This window comes from Anolis carolinensis, chromosome 5, assembly GCF_035594765.1.
Source record: "Anolis carolinensis isolate JA03-04 chromosome 5, rAnoCar3.1.pri, whole genome shotgun sequence".
Taxonomy (NCBI): Eukaryota; Metazoa; Chordata; class Lepidosauria; order Squamata; family Dactyloidae; genus Anolis; species Anolis carolinensis.
The window spans coordinates 96,365,415-96,386,651 of record NC_085845.1 but is presented as its reverse complement, the minus strand read 5'-3'; the positions used below and the strand labels follow the sequence as shown (position 1 = coordinate 96,386,651).

At 39.2% G+C, this 21,237-nt stretch overlaps 1 protein-coding gene across 1 annotated transcript in view; it reads left to right on the top strand.

Moving 5' to 3' along the window:
• The window catches only part of efcab6 (EF-hand calcium binding domain 6), a 191,402-nt gene that overhangs the window by 131,967 nt on the left and 38,198 nt on the right, over positions 1–21,237 (top strand). The window contains exons 22-25 of the mRNA XM_062981881.1: positions 4,640–4,828; positions 7,710–7,865; positions 15,118–15,316; positions 20,039–20,227. Of these exons, the coding sequence (XP_062837951.1) occupies positions 4,640–4,828; positions 7,710–7,865; positions 15,118–15,316; positions 20,039–20,227 (733 nt within the window). The remainder of the gene's footprint in view (positions 1–4,639; positions 4,829–7,709; positions 7,866–15,117; positions 15,317–20,038; positions 20,228–21,237) is intronic.

Sequence of the window (21,237 nt, the reverse complement as noted above, 5' to 3'; positions counted from 1 at the left end):
AAAAATCAGCTTGTTTCTCAAACCGTGTACATGTTGATTTGTTATCAGTAAATGTCTGATTTCTCTAGCCATTATATATGCCTACATACCCAAGGTTACTTAAAAAAAAATCAAAAGTGAATAGCCTCAAAGCCATATTTGTCCTCATGTGTGGCTGGAATAATGATACTTCTGTTTTCTGATGGTTCGGTGTACACAAACTTTATTTCATGGCCCAAAATTGTGTGCCCTAAGTTTTAATGTCAAACAAAGTTACCTTGTAATAGGGAACAGTAGAGAACAACTGTTGTGACTCTGTGTTGAGGGGTAAGATTTCTAGAAGCCATCAGGAATAAATGTATATGGATGCAGAATGCAAAGTAAGTGTATTAGCATTCTATGTACTGTATACCTTCTTATAGAAAAATGTGTAGCTTAAGATTCAGGTGGATATTGTCTTGGACTCAAAATGTCTTGCCTGTATGGTTTATTTCTTAACAGTGATTCATCACTGAATTTTTTTTCTACCTCATTGCTTTTTCGTTCCTTTTCTTATTCCTTAAGGATGCTTTGCAACAGAGTGTCTTTAGCATTAAGCCATCTGCTACACATGCTCTACTTTAGATAACTGGAAAACAAAATCTAGCTTCCCTTGTGATTATATCAAGTAATGGAAAGCAACCTGCAACAAATAGGGAGTGGAATAGAGTGGAAATGAAATATTTATAGCTAATGAATGAAGAATAGATTAGAACAGAACAGAATAGACTGTTGTATGTAATAGGATGTAGAAACAAAACTACATCATTATTTTGAAAACTAGAATGTAGCCCATTAATAATTGTAATCTGAGAATGTATAGATTATATGTGTCAGTTTTAGGCAAATGTTTAACTAGACTCAAGCCTAAATTTAGTGGCTATAATACAACACATTGCATGTATCACATACTCCTGCTTTACATTGCCTTTCTCAGAGCACATTTCTATGTTGATTTGTTTGCTAAACAACTCATGTACTTTACTGAGGGAATCTGGGATACATTTTGAGTTGGATTCTTAGTTTTCAAAAGAGAATTGTCAAAGCCAGAATATATTTACATTAACGTTTCTTGCCCACTCTTTTGTATTGACAATGATCAAAGTGTATTGATAATGATCAACATTTGCTGCCCACTTTTTTGTATTGACTATAACGAAAGTGTATTGATAATGACCAACATTTCTTGCCCACTCTTTTATTTTGACTATGAAGACAGTGTATTGATTATTATCAACATTTCTTGCCTACTGTATTGTAGTGACTATGATCAAAGTGTATTGATTATGATCATTTTTCACTAACCTTTTTGTACTGATCGTGATGAAAGTGTATTGATAATGAGCAATATTTCTTGCCCCTTCTTTTGTATTGACTATGATCAAAGTGGTTTACAGCATTGCCCACAACCAACTTTTCCCCAATGATTTCCTATTACAGAACAAGATCAGTAGTGATGGACAACCTATCTCTTGCGGGTCTTGATGGTCATTAGTAGTTTTGTAAAGGACCTTGTAAAATACTTCGTAAAATTACAATTCTCAGGATTCCATAGCACTGGGGACTTCATCACACAGAATAAGTTGGGGATAGTTGTTTTTCCCTTAAGCTTCACAATGTCCCATTTGGAAATTAAACAAATGATTGCTCTACCCCCATCACATGTTCTTCTATTCTATATTACTCTGTATTACGATTTATAGGTACAGATACCTCTCAATTCAAAGGTAACTATTGAATTTATATTGTGTGTATGTGTGTGTATATACACACACATACACACATATATTGTCATTCCTTCCTCTTCAGTTCTAAAGAAAATGGTGAAAGAAAGGATTCTGAACTGCTCACCCCAGTTTCTCTATCAGAACAATGTCATTGTTGTCTTTACATATGGACAATGGGGAATTTCCATCACATGTTAAATTTGATGTTTTTACCCATCTCTACCTGAGGAATTAAAAAAGAAGTCAATTGTCAATTGACTTAGGAAGCATGGGAAAAACAAACTTTAGAAATGGTGAAGGTAATGTTCCATTATCTGGGTGGAGGCCACAAGGGGGCACTAGAGAGAGAATGATAGTCCATTTTATGGGAAGGGGAGTTGAAGGAGGACAGCGATTTCCCCCATTTGCACTGGTTATGACTCCTCCTCCCTTCCCATATCAGAAACGAGAATTGTTTCCACTACAGGGACATGGGTGGAGGGAATAACAGGGAAACAGGGGGAAACAGTTTTATTCCTTCAACCCATCTTCCACCCCAATAAAATGGAATATTTGTCTCTCTCTAGCACCCCCTAGTGGCCTCCGCCTGGATAATGGGACAGTACCATGGTGAAACACCTGGAGCCCATCATAGGAGCTTGTGTCATGTGATGGGCTCCGTCAGTAGCCATTTCTTAAATATGAAGAAATGCTGATTTTATTGCCTTTGATGAAGTCCTGAGTTCATGGTAGTTCGGTGTCAAACTGCATGAATTCTACAGTGATACTGCTGATAGGTTTCTAACTAGGGCTGGTTATAGGGAGCACACAATGCCCCTATTAAAGCAGCTCCACTGGCTGCTGATAACATGCCGGGCCCAATTCAAGGTGCAGGTCTTGATCTATAAAGCCCTAAACAACTTGGGCCCTGCCTATCCCCGTGATCGCCTCTCCCCCTATGAAACAGTGCGGTCCTTGAGAACTGCTGGGGAGGCCCTCCTCTCGCTCCCACCATCATCCCAAGTGAGGTTGGTGGGGACAATAATAATAATAATAATTTTTTAAAAAACTTTATTTTACCCTGCCACCCTCCCCGTGGGGACTCGGGGCGGCTTACATGGGGCAGAGGCCCAAACAACATAGAACAAAACATAGGCAACATAATACAAATCACACTATAAAAAGATAAAACAGTAATACAATATATCAATTAAAACAAAAATACAGGATAAAAAATTGCATTTAAAACACATAAATGGTAAAATCGTAATAAAAACGGGATAGATTATTAAAAACCCTCTGGGGCTGATTAATTAATGACTGTATCTCCAAAGGCCTGCCGAAACATCCAAGTCTTCAGTTGTTTCCTGAAGGAAGGTAGAGAGGGAGCCATCCTAATCTCCCTGGGGAGGGAGTTCCAGAGTCGGGGGGCCATGGCCGAGAAGGCCCTCTCTCTCGTCCCCACCAAACGCAGTTGTGAGGAGGGCGGAAGCGAGAGGAGGGCCTCCCCGGAAGATCTCAGCGACCGGGTGGGTTCATAGGGGACAACGCGGTCACGAAGATAGGCAGGTCCCGAACCGTTTAGAGCTTTATAGGTAATAACCTGCACCTTAAATTGGGCCCAGAATATAATCGGCAGCCAGTGGAGCTGCTTGAACAGGGGGGTTGACCTCTCCCTATAAACAGCTCCAGTTAGTAACCTGGCTGCCGACCGTTGTACCAACTGCAATTTCCGGACCGTCTTCAAGGGCAGCCCCACGTAGAGTGTGTTACAGTAATCCATCCTTGAGGTAACCAGAGCGTGGACCACCATGGCCAAGTCAGACTTCTCGAGGTACGGTCGCAGTTGGCGCACTAGCTTTAGCTGTGCAAAGGCCCTCCCGGCCACTGCCGACACCTGAGCATCAAGTGACAGCGATGAGTCTAGGAGGACCCCCAACTGTGGACCTGCGCCTTCAGGGGGAGTGTGACCCCGTCAAGCACAGGTAGCCACCCTATGCCCCGATCAGCCTTATGACTGACCTGGAGGACCTCTGTCTTGTCAGGATTGAGCTTCAGCTTGTTGGCCCTCATCCAACCCATTACAGCAGCCAGGCACCAGGCCTTCTCAGTAGTGGCTCCCCGGCTCTGGAATGCTCTCCCTAAGGAGATTAGGCTGGCCCCTACTCTTAATATTTTCCGTAAGGAGCTCAAAACCTGGTGGTTTCAGCAGGTGTTTGAATGAATTCCATTCTGGCTATTTCAGTGACTTGGCATGAAATATACTGTACAGTCTCATCTTTTCCTGATCATGGTCTATGTTACCTATGACATTATTGACCCCAATTGGAAGCTGCTGTGATTTTACTGATTGTTATTTGAATGTAAATTTTATTTTTGTGTAATAATGTGTTTTTATATTGTTGTGTATTGTATGTCTGTATCTTTGTTGTAAACCCCCCTGAGTCCCTTCTGGGATATAGGGTGGTATATAAATAAAGTATTATTATTATTCTTGACACAACAACATAGTATGAACACAGCAAACAAGATAGATATGCTGGATTTCGTTTCACAAAATCACAAGTCGAACACTTCCCAAGTGTCTAGGACTGTGTGATGTATTTTTGGATGATGCGCGCAGATCCCAGTAGGGTGGCCTTTTGAAGTTGGCAGATCGTGATTTTGTCAATGTCTATTGTTTCCAAATGCCGGCTGAGATCTTTTGGCATTATTATTATTATTATTATTATTATTATTATTATTTGTTTGCAAAATCCAGTTTTGCAAACTTGTTTTCTAGTATGGGTTTCCTTCATATTCTTCTGATGGAAATTTCAGACTGAAAAAGCACGCAAGTAAGCCATTTACTAGAACAAGCTTGTAAAGCTTAGTATCTGATGACAGGAAATGTGTCTTCTTTGGGTCTTTAAAAGGTATGATCCGAGTGGAAAGGGCTACCTTACCTATCAAGAATTCCTGCAGAAAATGGGTGTGGATACCACCCTTCCAGATACCAGCTTCAACAAGCAGTTTTTGACAGAGAACTATTTGCGGTTTATGGATCATTACAAAAGTGTGGAACGAAAGCACATTGACATCAATGAGATTATAAATAAAATCAGGTAAGCAAATTGCTTTTGAGCAGTTGGATTCTATTTACTGAACACCAATAGAAGTCCTCCTTTCCTCCATGTGGGCTATATACTTTGGGTGTGACTTTTTATTCCCATGGCCATACTGTGAGTCAAGTTCACTCCTTGTGTTGATGCGATAACAATGGATTTACTTCCCCCCTCAAAAAAATAATCCCAAACCATGTTAATAGTGATCCCACCATGGAAGCCAACTGCATAATGATCTTAAATCATTCACACAAAGCCACGAAGTAGAAAAGTCTACTGATGTTTGACAGGTCTCACTGCAGACCTCAGAATGAAATCTCTTCCATGTATCTAAGAATAAACAGTTTCTTTTGTCATAGAGTGTTCATCAATGTTTATTTTAATGAGGATGACAAAACAAAATGAGAGAGTTACTGTGTAATTTAAAATAGTAGATTCTTTGTTCTGCTATGATGCAGTATCATGTATATAATTCTAGCTAAAGCCCTGGCTCTTCATGTTGAGGGACATAAATGCTCCTATATGCTGTACTTTCAATTTCATCAGAAATGATTTGTGAAACACTTCCATTAGCTGATAGTTAACAGTTTAGACACAGTTCAAGTGACAAACGGGTCTCAGAAACTTAATATTCAAGAAGCAAAAGGGAAATCTGGTTGTGTAATTTGTTCCTTTTGTTTTTACTGAAGAGGAACAAATACCCCAAATTAGAAACATTTGGGCAATGATTCTCCAGCCCTTCTAGAAAAGTACAAAACATTTGCAAGTGAAGATTTTTTTTGTATGCTGTGTGTGTGTGTGTGTATTTGGCAGTCTAGCTGGATCCATAGTTTAAAATATATACTTGATGCTCAGTTTTTCTGCCATGATTAGAATAATTACTGCTTGGCAACCATTTATCCAGTTGAAGAAATGCCTGAATGTCTAATTTCCCACCCCTAAAAATAAAGCTGGAAAGAAAGGTTTTGATTGCCTGTTGAAAAAAACATCCAGAAGGTATACATGGAAGATAGCTTTTCATCGCTGCTCTTGTCATTGTAATAGCATAAACACACAACTGAAAGGGTTTCCAAATTGTTGCTGTTCACATCATCACGGTAGAGCTTTTTATGGTACTAAAGATCTAAAGATGCTGTCAAGAATTAAGTCTGGAGTAGTAAATTATGACAATATGATACATATAGTGCATCTAATTTTTTTTTTTTGTAATTCTATGCATTGTGTTAGAAATTCTTAATATTGCCTTGCAAAGTTTATCCAACTACAAGGTAGAGGGGCAGTAGACTGGAAGAGTCTAATTATAATTATAATTATAGGAGCCCCGGTGGCGAAGTGCGTTAAAGCGCTGAGCTGCTGAACTTGCAGACCGAAAGGTCCCAGGTTCAAATCCCAGGAGCGGCTTGAGCGCCCGCTGTTAGCTCCAGCTCCTGCCAACCTAGCAGTTCGAAAACATGCAAATGTGAGTAGATCAGTAGGTACCGCTCTGGCGGGAAGGTAACGGTGCTCCATGCAGTCATGCCGGCCACATGACCTTGGAGGTGTCTACAGACAACGCCGGCTCTTCAACTTAGAAATGGAGATGAGCACCAACCCCCAGAGTCAGACATGACTGAACTTAACGTCAGGTGAAACCTTACCTTTACCTTATGCATTGTGTTAGAAATTCTTAATATTGCCTTGCAAAGTTTATCCAACTACAAGGTAGTGGCTGGAAGGGTAGTGGCTCGTCTGGGAGCACCCCCAAAATTCAAGGCTGAGAGAAACCAGGAACTTTTCAATCAATAGCTTGAATTCTTTTGCCATAGCTCTGTCATCATATACCCCAGGCATTGGGCACAGAGTTTATATCTCCCATAAAGAACACAGGGGCCCCTCTTCATTAGGGAGGAAGAGAAGTCATTTGTAGGTGCTGAGGAGTAGGGGTGAGAAAATCCGTTCTGTTTTCATTGTGTTCTTGTTTCAAATTTCAGGTGTCTCCTGAAAGAGTTAGTGCTAGCTTACTGTCAGTCCTTGGAAGCTATAGGACACAATGCAGGGCTCACACAGATAGTTCCATGGAAACGCTTTATTGAAATCCATCTTGTCAATATGAACACAAAGCTAGCACTAACTCTTTCCCGCCAACTCTCCAGTATATCAATCTACTCCTTCCCCCACAGCCCCCCTTTCCACATTCACACCTGTCTGTCAAATAGTTCCTTCCCATGCTTGAAAACCAGAGCAGGCCATAAATCAATCCTCCTAGCCAAATGGTTCTTATCATTCAGGCTATCTCCCTCCCCCATTGCTCTGGCAGGATGTGAACAGGTCAGCTAGGTGAATGCTGGGCTTTTGCATCCTGACAAACTATCCCTTTCTTATAGCAGGATGGCTAAAGGCAAGAGCTTAACCCATCCTGAGAGAACTTTAAAGAAGCACTGACCCTTTTCATATGACCACAATGGTGCTGGTTCTGACCTTTTAGAATGACTGGATAGGAAAATTGTGATGATTGTCAGAGTGGGTGACTCACTGAAGTCATCCTCCCCTCTCGGTGAAATGACCCTCTACTTATCCATGGGTGATGTCAAAAACCACAATTTTGACCCTCAGACCTACCCTCTACTTATACACGAGGTCGATGTATATACGAGAATATATGGTAAATCATGTCTTCACACCTTAAGATCCATTGCTGTAATGTGTACTGCTAATGAGATGCAATTGCACTGCCACTTGAACCTGAAACTTTGTTGACTCCCTTGTAAGACAACATCATTAATAGTCCGCATTATTGGCTCACAAGTAGCCAGTTTTATGTACTAATGAATTATATTAATGTATATTATGGGTTCCCTGCACTTTAAGAGGAAAACTAATCTGAAAAGATGCTTTCTTCTAGAGAGAAATACCATGAGCGTTCCCAGGACTTCCACAAGGCCTTTTTGCAACAGGATAAAAACAGAGAAGGCTCCATATCAGTAGACGACCTGCGTAAGATGCTGGAAGACTTTAACTGTTACCTTGGCTATGAACAGTATAGTGAGCTTCTATACAGGTTGTTACAATTGTCGTAACTGTAATGAATTTATCTTTATCTATTAAGTGCATGTAATGTATCAGTACCAAAGTTATAAACATACAGATTATAACATGTTAAACTGATTTCCATGACTATGGTTTGGGGATTCCAACCTTTCTGGTTTTCAGATTGCCTGTCATTGTTCATTTTGGATGAACTGGGTTTGAACATTTTTATGTGCAGTGACACTAAGTTAGCAGATTCCACAAACTTACTACCACAAACATATTGCAATTTAAAATAGTTTTATGTTGAAAACCTTTATTTTCCCAATGACATTTTCCTTTACGTTTCCCTACCATTTCTGCAAATTGCCATGTGTGGTAATTATTTGGTATTCCTGAAATAAATTAAAAGAGGTCAAGAGGTTAGTAAGCAATCCACCTAATATAATCTCTTGCCTGGTTTTTGAAAAAAATACTTTTTTTACTATGAAAAAGTAGAAGAGAGAACAGGCCAACTTTACTGTGCATCTAGTCTAGGTAACTAGTTGTGCCCGGCCACGCGTTGCTGTGGCTGATGGGAATTATTTGTTGACCAGGTGGAATAGCAGTGAATAGCCTTGCAGACTCAAAGTCTGGCTGTGTTTTCGTTATGCAAATCCTTGTTTGGTGAGTTGGAATACAATGGAATAGGCTTGCTGCTTGGAAGGCTGGGTACTTGTGTTGTAGGGAAATGGGTTTTTTAGCCAATTTGAATTGCACTTAATAGTCTCGCTGTTTCAAAGACTGACTGCTTTCTACATAGGGGCATCCTTCTTTGGGTAAGTTGAATGGGACGGAATGGGACTTGAAAACCTGAGGGTTTACTATCTAGGGGAAATGTTGCTTGGTCAGGCGCACATAGAGTGTTCTAGTTTTTGGGGTTTTTTTAGGCCCCATGGAGGTTCGTGATGTGTAGTTTTGTTGTATGAACCTTGAGGCGTGGATGAGGGATTGTGCTGCTAAATTTTGAGGTTGTGAGGCATTTAATTTTGTTGTTTTGTCCGGTGCCAAGATTCAATCACTCTTTTATATATATAGATGCTGCTAAGTATTGTTGGGCCAATAGGAAATATGATAAAAGATGATCTTTGTATCCATAGAGGATACGTTCCTGAACATATTGTGGAAACAGAAAACCATGGATAATCGCAGATCTTATTGAAAATGGAAAAGAAAATCATATCTGGAAGTTAAAATAGAGTTACACTGGAGGACCTAGAAAATTCCTTTATGGTAATTTATGTGGAAGAACAGCAAAAAATAATCTGGAGGACCTAAAATGGCTAGAAGTGACAGATTTTATGGGATACAGTTAGGTGAAACTGCAGGAACCAGTCCCAGTGTTATGGGGGAGAGATTGTCCTCCTTTTTCTTATTTTCAAGGATAATATATATATAGAGGGGGGGGGGTTGTTCCATTATTCAGGTGGAGGCCACTAGAAGGTGCTAGAGAGAGGAGGGAAGAATACTCAATTTTAAGGGGGTGGAGAGTGGGTTAAAGGAGAAAAAACAATTTCATTCTGTTTTCCTGTTATTCCCCGTTGTGGAAACAACCCTCGTTTATGATATGGGAAGTAGAGAGGGGGAACAACCAGCAAAAATGGGGAAAATTGTTTTCCCCCTTCGACTCCTCCACCCCGCACATAAAATGGACTATCCTTCTCTCTCTAGTTCCCCCTTGTGGCCTCTTCCCGAATAATGGAACAGTACCATATCGATATTTGAATATATTACATATTAAATTACTGTATATACTCGAAGATAAGCCGAGTTTTTCAGCCCTTATTTATGAGCTGAAAAAGCTTCCCCCAGCTTATAATCGGGTCAAGGTCAAGCTGGCAGCAGAGCCTAGAGGCCATTGGTTGCAATATATGATATATTTATCTCTCATCTTACCCTCCCTTATCAATGTTTACTTTTCCTCACTCTTAACCAAGGGAATGTTTTGAAAAACCCTTGCAAGTCAGAAAGAAGAATATATATATATATATATATATATATATATATATATATACCCCCATTAATCTCATAAAAGCATTTTCCCCTGAAACATTTGTTAATCTCTGCTACAGATATATAGGCTTCCCCCTGCAAGCCTTTGCGATCCCTATGTACCTTTATATTTGTATCTATCTATATACATTAATTTTATATATGAATTTCCCCCCCATATAAATATCTAGAGATTTCCATGTACCTGTATACCTGTATCTATGTGTATACATTATTTTATATATGAATTTTCGCCTCACATGTTTACAAGTCTTTGCAAATCCTATACAGATATATTTATCTATATATATATAGAGATGTCTAGATAGATATATATGAATAAAGATATATAGGGCTTGCAAATATTGCAGGGGAAATGCGCACATACACAAAGATTTCTAGATAGATATAAACATAAATATATAGGGCTTGCAAATATTGCAGGAGGGAAATGCGCACACACATATATAGAGAGGATTTACAAACTTTCAGGGGGAAATGCATATGTAAAATGAGTATATATAATTATAGATCTATATCTAGCTCTGCATTGTTTATGTAGGCATTGAATGTTTGCCTGTTACTCTGTTGGAAGCTGGCCTGAGTCCCCATGGGAAGATACAAATGAAGGGTTGAAGTTGTTGTTGTTGTTGTTGTTGTTGTTGTTGTTGTTAAGTTATTGTTAATATCATATTGTTTTTGTTGACCCTACTTTTCCACTTACAGAGCTAGTTTACTTTTTTCTTTGAAATGCGGTAAATATTTTAAAAACGTTAACCTACTGATGCCTCAATATAATTTCATTGGGATCTATTTTCATTTTGAAATGTACCAGTAGCTGCTGCATTTCCACCCTCGGCTTATACTCGAGTCAATAAGTTTCCCCAGGTTTTTTTGTGGTAAAATTAGGTGCCTCAGCTTATATTAGGGTCGGCTTATACTCGAGTATATATGGTATATATAAAAGTCTGATGCTTTCTGTTCATCGTTCATTTATACGTGTGTGTATACACACACATGCACAAACACACACGTACGTACACACATACACATACAGTAGAGTCTCACTTATCCAACATAAACGGGCCAGCAGAAGCTTGGATAAGCGAATATCTTGGATAATAAGGAGGGATTAAGGAAAAGCCTATTAAACATCAAATTAGGTTATGATTTTACAAATTAAGCACCAAAACGTCATGTTTAACAACAAATTCGACAGAAAAAGTAGTTCAATACACAGTAATGCTATGCAGTAATTACTGTATTTACGAATTTAGCACCAAAATATCACGATGTATTGAAAACATTGACTACAAAAATACGTTGGATAATCCAGAACGTTGGATAAGCGAGTGTTGGATAAGTGAGACTCTACTGTATAATGCTGTCTGTACAAAAACAAGAACTTTGTACAGCGAGTAATAGACTTTTGGTGTAACACAAAGAAAAAGACAAGAAGCAAGCAGAAAAGAGAACCCAAGGGATTTGTTAAAAATGAACATGTTTATTTTTTATACCAAAGAAACCTTTAACACATAGATTATGTGAGAGTTTAGCATTCAGTAAAATTACATTCCCCCCACCCAAAGCCCCTCTTTCATGAGGAGGAGGCTTTGCAAAGGGAAGCGAAACCTAAACAAAATCTTTTCACTCCACCTATTAATTGTGTGATTAAGCTCCCTTGAATTAAGCCTCTAATAAGAATTTTTGCTGCCTGCTCTTTTCCTCAAAGACTTTTTGATGATAAACACTTCTATTCATTGTAATTTTCTGCAGACTGGGTCCTTTCCAGATCGCAAGGAGTCTTTTCTCCCCCCACCCTGCCTTAAATAATGGAGTAGATTAGCATATGCATTTGGTTTTATTACTAAAATTTTAATACCAACTTGGCAATTTATTCCTCAGCTGAAGTGTGTTGATTATTTCCTTTTCCACTGAGTCCCTAACATCTGAGCCAGCTTGACTCAGGCTAATGTGTGGCTTCGAGTGATCTGCAGCTGCAAGATGTGTGAATGTGTTCTGGGGCTGGGGGTGGCAGCTTTCACAGTAGAGACTTGGGGCTCTGTGTTATACAGCTTTTCCCAGCCACATTTTGGGTTGTTTTTATTTTAAAAGAAGACAGTTTCTCAACCACCAAATAGTTATCATTGCCAAGGAATGTTCTAGCGATGGGTCATTTTGGAAAGTCATTAATGTATTATTTACAGTGAAAACCGAACAGAAGAGGTACTTTGGTGTAAATAATTTCAATACCAAAAACAAGTGGGTGCCCACAACTCCACTGTTGGCCCCTGGCTCAGCCTTAAGAGTTTCTCCTAATTGTTTCCACTCACCACAGTGTCATTTGAGAATACTGTGAGGACAAAAGTAGAGCCAACTCTCCTAATAGGCAGATTCAAAAACTACCCACATTGCAGAGATGGCTGTTCCAGTCTTAAATGCTGCCATTTCTAATATTATGTGAAAGTTAAATAGATAGCAATTGCATGAATGAAACTCTGGGATCAATGTTCTGGTTTCTGAACTCACAAGGTCCAGGGCAATTAGAATAAGGCTGCAATTTTGTGCTCTCAGGCCATTTCAAAGCAGTGGCGTAGAAGGAACCCTGTGCTAACACTGTTTCTCCTGTGCCACTGTTCAGCTTTGTGCAACTCAGCATAGATGAAGTCATGAGAAAGATATAATAATAATAATAATAATAATAATAATAATAATAATAGCAACAACAACAACAACAACAACAACAAAACTTTATTTATATACCGCCCTATCTCCCGGATGGGACTCAGGGCGGTTTACAGTCATAAAAGCAAACACAAACATTACATAACAACATAATACACATTATTAAACAAAGTAAAATAATACAATTATAACAATAAATCACACTTACATGACCAGATCAAGGGGACGGGAACCATAAATCTTGAATCTTTTGTTTTCCTGGCCTTTCATTGTGACTTACCTTTCCGTTTTAAATTGAACTTATAAAAGAAAAATAAACATCACATTCCTTTGAATTGTCACGTAAGGATGGTACTATGGAATCATGAAAGCAAGAGAGAGTGATAGTAAGGGTAATGCACTTACCAAGAAGGTCTTAATTCCAGTCAGTTCTTTGATTTAGGCCTAATCCATCCATTCATTAATCACTGGATCATCTGTCTGATCACCTAGCATCTCATGTTTTGGTGCTCAATGTGTGAACTGTCGTGGGATAGGTTTGTAAAATGACTTATAGTTTCCCAATCACAACCTCCCTGGAACCACTGCATAGTGGACAAACAAGTGCCACAGAGGCAAGCAAAACATAACAGAGTCTACTCACATCAAAAACATAGAGTCAATTAGTCAGCCAGCTAATCATCAGAGTACAGCTACAATGTCCAACCTTCTCTGCATACTATTTAGTAAACTCACAGATTTGATTTTTCATCCAAAAATATCAGGAGGCTTTAATTTTCACCATTGCACTATTTACATCTGTACAATCCAGAATCAGATTTGTACTTACAAACAATCCTCAGAGAGTCATACACAGAGAGATATTCACGATGAGATTCACACAGGAAGAAAAAGATTTGAGCATTTCATCTCCCTTTTATAATCACCTGCTGACTTGTCATCAGTAAGGGACAAACGCCTGATGCAACCCCTTGTCACATGATTATGACTCAGCCCCTTAGGTATTTTCATCATGACTTTCTCAGTCATTCCCCAGGTGTTATCACATATCCATCAAAACTGTATTTTCACATAGAGTCAATGCTGAGGCATTTCTATCTAACATAAATTGCCTTTAATGAACAGTATTAAGATGTGACTTGATGTAAGATGACAGGGTCTTTGTAGAACTGCCCTTTGCTAAATATAAGAAATGAAATTGCTAATCCTTACATCATTGTTAGTACAAGGGCTATCCAGAAAGTACATTATGTTTTGGAATTAAAAATGAACAAAGTATAGGAGAAAACATTTACCATATGCAGTTGAAAGTCACACCCAAATACCACTTCTCAACATAGTCGCCATTCAAATCTAGGCAATTATCATAGCGATAAATGAGCTTAGAAACTCTTTCCCCACTAAATTCTGCCATCTCCATTGTCAGCCACTTGTTTCCAACAATGGGGGCATGGCTGGCAACACAGCATTTTGGCGAGGCTGTGGAGCTGTGGAAAGGGAAGGGGGAAGGGTTGACGACGGAGGCGGCAGAATTTAGTGGGGAAGGAGTTTCCAAGCTCATTTATCACTATGATAAGTGCCTAGATTTGAATGGCGACTACGTGAGATGTGGTATTTGGGTGTGGCTTTCAACTGCATATGGTAAATGTTTTCTCCTATACTTTGTTCATTTTTAATTCCAAAACGTAATGTACTTTCTGGATAACCCTCATATTAACCCTGAGTGTTCGACTAGACTATTTCTTAGAGACTTGGCAAAGTTTTAAAATGTTTCCTGATTTGCTGAATGAACTTAGGTGATCTGGCTTTTCGTATTTGTGCTTAAGCAGCAGACATCGAAGGCTGGGACAGAAAAGATAATTGGGATGGATGCCATTAATATTTGTTGGGATACTCTCCTCCTCTGCCTCCTTTTATCTCAGTGGGTATTTTTTAATGATTTATTCTCTGACAGATGCTTTCATGGTATATCAGATAAAAAACCAAATAAACAAATAATCAACTTAAATATATGCAAATGAAAATCACTTATTGCCTAGCACAGTAGATGAGCTCTAAAAATTTAAAAACAAATCCTCAGCTGGCTGGCAAGGGGAATGCTGTCACCAATTTACAAGTAGTAATAGAGCCATCCTAGAGCTATATAAAAGAACTGTAATACAGTCGAGTCTCACTTATCCAAGCCTCGCTTATCCAAGCTTCTGGATTATCCAAGCCATTTTTGTAGTCAATGTTTTCAATATATCGTGATATTTTGGTGCTAAATTCATAAATACAGTAATTACAGCATAACATTACTGCGTATTGAACTACTTTTTCTGTCAAATTTGTTGTATAACATGATGTTTTGGTGCTTAATTTGTAAAATCATAACCTAATTTGATGTTTAATAGGCTTTTCCTTAATTATCCAAGATTTTCGCTTATCCAAGCTTCTGCCGGCCCGTTTAGCTTGGATAAGTGAGACTCTACTGTAGCATGATTAGGAGCTGCAGATTTAGTTGCTGATACTTTGGAAATAAGAAATAAATCTTCAGTCTTATGTTTCTCCCCACCCACATCCCTTAGCTTAGGAATTACCATACAGGACAACAAGCTTTCATATTTTGATTTTCTGAGAGTTATTGATGATCGTGCAGCCTTCAAACGGCAGAAAAAGAAAACTGTGCCTCCTGTACCACCCATCAGCTTTGTGCAGCTCAGCATAGATGAAGCCATGAGAAAGATTAAACAGATAGTTACAGAGTCATCTGATTTGCTATACAAGGTAGGTGCCATGCAGATGTCATTATTTATGTGCATGATGTTTGTCATGACCAGAGCAGAGAAAATAATTTATCGGCCTTTCATTCAGACAACGGAGAGCCCCAGAAGTATCCCAATAATTAAACCCCAGAAACCTCCAGTGGTGGTGCCTGCTTTGCCTGGTTTGAGGAGTGAGCCCTTCTGAAAAAGGTTCATAGTATGGTCAGGAAACCTATTGCTACCCTTGTTTAGCCAATGCTCTCAGGAGGATCTTTAGCCTTCTCTGCCAAAGATAGTTGGTGTCTCACCAAACTATCAGAGAGGGAGAAGGGGGTGGGAGAAACAATAAATTTCTTAATTCATCAGTGTACATGTGTGTATGTCTACGCACATGCACTAAGTCCGGAATGGAATGATGATGTATTCTGGCATTGGGTTTTCAAGGTCTTTCAAAGGACTTTCTTAGGCTGGATCTACACTGCCCTATATCCCAGGATCTGATTCCAGATTATCTGCTTATCCCAGATTAACTAGCAGTGTAGACTCGTATAATATTTATTTATTTATTTACAGCATTTATATTTCGCCCTTCTCACCCCGAAGGGGACTCAGGGCGGATCACATTATGTACATATAGGGCAAACATTCAATGCCCATAAACACATCGAACCAAGACAGAGACAACAGACAGACAGACGCAGAGGCAATTTAACCTTCTCCTGAGGGGATGTTCAATTCTGGCCACAGGGGGGAGCAACTGCTTCATCATCCACTCTGATGGCACTTCCTCACTTCCTCATTCCACCGTTGTAAATTAGTTAAACTTGCCTCCCCACTTTTATAAGTGGTGCCTTATTTCCTACTTGATAGATGCAACTATCTTTCGGGTTGCTAGGTCAGCAACGAGGAGGGGCTATATTTTATTTTTTTTAATTGACGGGTGCTCACCCCGCCACGGGCTAGCCTCGAACTCATGACCTCATGGTCAAAGTGATTTATTGCAGCAGCTGTTTACCAGCCTGCGCCACAGCCCGGCCCCACCCAGTTCAATCCAGTTCAAAGCTGATAATCTGGGATCAGATTCCGGGATATAGGGCGATGTAGCTCTAGCCTTCGACAACAGCCTTTTCTAGCCCCATTACCTAATGTCTCTTTCACTAGAGATGGCATATAATAAACCTGGAACCTTCTACATGCAAAACATTTGATTCTCAATAAAAGACACAGAGAACAAGTAATGTATTTTCACCCCCCAAAAAAGTAAAATACGGATTTTTGAGATCTGTTGACAGCTGAACAGTTCTGTATAGAAACTATGTTTGGGCTTATTGCAATATTTGATTACAAAATCATCAGCATTGTGCCTAAACTGAATATTAGCATGCTTGTGAAAAAAGATCAGGAACACTTGTAGCAATGAGTGACAATTTCAGGAACATAACACTTGTCTTAACAAATATGCTCTTTATTATTATGCTGGGATGGACTAGTGCAGCTTCCATTGGCATGTACAGTAGAGTCTCACTTATCCAACATAAACGGGCCAGAAGAATGTTGGATAAGCGAATATGTTGGATAATAGGGATTAAGGAAAAGCCTATTAAACATCAAATTAGGTTATGATTTTACAAATTAAGCACCAAAACATCATGTTATACAACAAATTTGACAGAAAAAGTAGTTCAATACGCAGTAATGCTATGTAGTAATTACTGTATTTACAAATTTAGCACCCAAATATCATGATGTATTGAAAACTTGACTACAAAAATGTGTTAGATAATCCAGAATGTTGGATAAGCGAATGTTGGATAAGTGAGTCTCTACTGTAGTTTGGAAAGTGATATGAAAACCACATGAAGCAGTGTTTTAAAACCAAATAAATGTTAAATAACCCATGAAACTAGTTTATTACAGGGCTTGGCATATTGTTAATATTGCTTTCAATTCCTAAAAAAGTACTTGAGCAAGTTGTTGCATCATTTCAGGTATTTTTGAGTTAGACAAATTATATGAACTGATTTCAGTGTGTTTTCAGACAGAAACATTCCTGATGGAATAATGAAAAGAGATCAGAGGGACTGTTTCTCCTGAACTGTCCAAGTAAAGTCTTCAGTGACAGTCTATTTCAGTGGGGTTTTTTTATCTTTCTGCAGGGGCACTTTCAAAAGGTAATATAGGGCACTATGGCTTGGTTCCATGGCTCCTGTAGGAATGCATTCTATTCTCCATGCATTTTAATAGCTAGGCCATCCAACCTCTGACTTACTTTCTGTCAGAGTAATTTGCAGTGCAGCAGTAGTTGGATGGAATCAGTGGAACGCAGAACTAAGAGACAACCGAGATGTTAGTAAAACTATATACAAAGTTTTACTGTAAGCAGTAATAATCAAGACAAACAAGCTTCCAGACAATAGACAAACACAGGACTCTCACTCTCAGCAGACAGCACTCGACACAGAACAGAACTGAACAGAACTGATGCAATCAGTAATGCACATTTGTGTCTGGACACTCCTCAGTTCCAGCCACACATCAAGGTCATCACAGCTTCTTAGTAATTAACTCTTTCCAGACTATAGTACACTATGGATGATGCAATCAGTATGCCATACAGGAAAGACACAAATTTCATTTAAACACTACTAATACACAAATCCCACATTAACACTTTCTTATCACACTACACCATTATAGTACTATATTCCACTTCAACAGTCATGGCAACATTTAGTGAAATTCTTGGGGTTGTAGTTTAGTGAGGCCCAAGGACTCTCGGGCAGGAATCCTAAAAGTCACTCCTTAACTGCAAGTCCCAGGATTTCGTAATCTATATATATATAAATGTTTTGATCATTTCTGCTTTAAGGTAAACAGCAAAACTAAATACCCAAAACCCACGAAACTTGGCCACAAAAGACATTATCATCCCAGCTGTGTTTAGACATAAAAAAAACCAATTCAAACTGGAAGTCACTCAAAACCCCAGTCAGGGAGTGGTCATAGATTCAGTTTTGTCATGGGAGGTCTAAGTAGCATGCCAAGTACAGAACACTTTGTACTGGTTCATGCATCAATTGTGACCAAGTCTGGTTGTGGATAGCTTTGCTATATTTATCTGATAAACTCTAAACTAAAGTATTGCCATTCATTGTATTTGGAATGGTTTTTGAAAACAGTCCAAAACCAAACATTCAAAATACAATTACTAGGCTGAAAATGTAGAAATAGTTGTTGATAACATGTAAGCGCCTTCACTGTTTCAGTTTAGTTTCAGGCAACACCCAAAGTGTTTTAAAGCCTTACATAGCTTGGAATTGAGGAGCCCTGGTGGTGAAGTGCGTTAAAACACTGAGCTGGAGACTGAAAGGTCCTAGGTTCAAACCCCAGGAGCGGCGTGAGCGGCTGCTGTTAGCTCCAGCTCCTGCCAACCTAGCAGCTCGAAAACATGCCAATGTGAGTAGATCAATAGGTACCGCTCCGGCGGGAAGGTAACGGCGCTCCATGCAGTCATGCTGGCCACATGACCTTGGAGGTGTCTACGGACAACGCCGGCTCTTCGGCTTAGAAATGGAGATGAGCACCAACCCCCAGAGTCAGACATGACTGGACTAAACGTCAGGGGAAACCTTTACCTTTACTAGCTTGGAATTGGGTGTCTGAAAAAACCACTATATACCTGCATGTATGCTACAATAATCTTCCATCTGGTATCAATTGAGGCCCAAGGAAGAGTAGCATGCCACCTTCCCCATGTCCACTTCCATAGTTTTGTGATGTCAAGCAGAAATCTCTTTATTGTTCATGGACTTAACAAAAAACTGCAATCTGCTGACCAGATTCTCTCAATGTTGTAGTTTTTTCTCTCGTTTCGTTATAGCTTCTTGTTTTTAATGCCTTGTATAACATGCCTTTGTAGTTATATTTACTTCGAAGAGTTTCATAAATAGGCAAACCTGTGAAGTGGCCGCACTGCAGTTAACACATGTTACCACTTTTGAAAAGCATTCCTCTCAAATATATGCATGTAAGGTCCCTTCCACACATCCATATAATTCAGAATATCAAGGGAGATGATGATGATAATAATAATAATAATAATAATAATAATAATAATAATAACAACTTTATTTTTATACCCCACCCCATCTCCCCGAAGGGACTCGATAATCCATAATATCGGCTTTGAACTGGGTTATGGAGTCCATGCTGCCATGTAATCCAGTTCAATGTGGATTTTATACAGCTGTGTAGAAGGGGCCTTAAACTGTAATGGGTAAAAGAGACTAACATGGATCTGTAAACATGTAGGGGTAATGTGGTTGGGCATAGAGTTTCCTGCCTACATTGCTTTGCCATTTTGAAATGTTTGGAAAGGGCGTGATAGAAAGGTGTACCTTCTTGCCTTTGTCATCCTATCCAGGCTCCCAGCCATCGTTCACACTCAGGTTTCTTCATTTGCCTTTGGTTGCTGTGGAGACATATTGTAAACAGACACTCTAGATAATGAATCCAGCTATAGGAGATGAAGCTCTTAGAACAGAAGTTTGGTTAACAAAATGCTTGAATAAGAATTCGTTTGGAATGTCTTAGCACTGTTTTATATGTAGAATACTTGAGGCAGCAGAGGGATGTACATTGCCTCTGCATTTATCTCTGTCACTCAGCAATCGTTTTGCTAAAGAGAAATCGTGTTCTTAAATGCCAGCTATTCATAACTACAATTCTTCTCTGCTACTCGCAGGCCTTTTCAGCTTTTGACAAGGAGCGTACAGGGGCAATTTCCACCTTGGAGTTCCGGCAGGTTCTTCACCACTTCTGTTTCACACTCTCTGAAAAACAGTTCAGCCATCTCCTCAAACTACAACGACTTCGTGGTGAGCACTGTGTAGACTGGAAATATTTCCTGCAAAAATTCAACTTTCTTTCAGAGGTAAGAATGAAAATGAGACTATCAGACTTGGAGTTGACAAAAGCAAACCCAGCTTCATAAACCATTGCTCTTCGGGGTTGGTTTCCAGACCATTTTGTCTTGCAAATAAAGTAGAGTCTCACTTATCCAAGACTCGCTTATCCAAGGTTCTGGATTATCCAATGCATTTTTGTAGTCAATGTTTTCAATATATTGTGATATTTTGGTGCTAAATTTGTAAATACAGTAATTACAACATAACATTACTGTGTATTGAACTACTTTTTCTGTCAAATTTGTTGTATAACATGATGTTTTGGTGCTTAATTTGTAAAATTATAACCTAATTTGATGTTTAATAGGCTTTTCCTTAATCCCTCCTTATTATCCAAGCTTCTGCCGGCCTGTTTATGTTGGATAAGTGAGTCTCTACTGTATTGTGATATTTTGGTGCTAAATTTATTTATTTATTTATTTATTTACATCACTTTTACCCCGCCTTTCTCTCCGAGGAGACTCAAAGCGGCTTACAGTAAATAGGCAAAAATTCAATGCCTAAAAACAATGTAAAAACAACAATTCATATAAAACAATCTACAAAACAACAGTTCATATAAAACAGGTACCATTACAAAATAAAATCACATTTTATAAAATTTTAAGAATGTCCAAGATTAAAATCCATTCATCCAGAATCCTCAAGTCTTCGTACAGGTCATGTAAAGTCCATGTTCTTATTCATTAAAAGCTTGTGTGCACAGCCATGTCTTTAAGGCTTTCCTGAAGCCTAGGAGAGTTGGTATCTGCCGTATGTTGCTGGGGAGGGTGTTCCACAGCCGAGGAGCCACCACCGAGAAGGCCCTGTCCCTCGTTCCCACCAGCCTTACCTGCGAGGCTGGTGGGACCGAGAGCAGGGCCTCCCCCGATGATCTAAGAGTTCTAGAAGGCTCATAGGGGGAAATACGTTCGGACAGGTAAGATGGGCCAGAACCATTTAGGGCTTTGTAGGTCAAAACCAGCACTTTGAATTG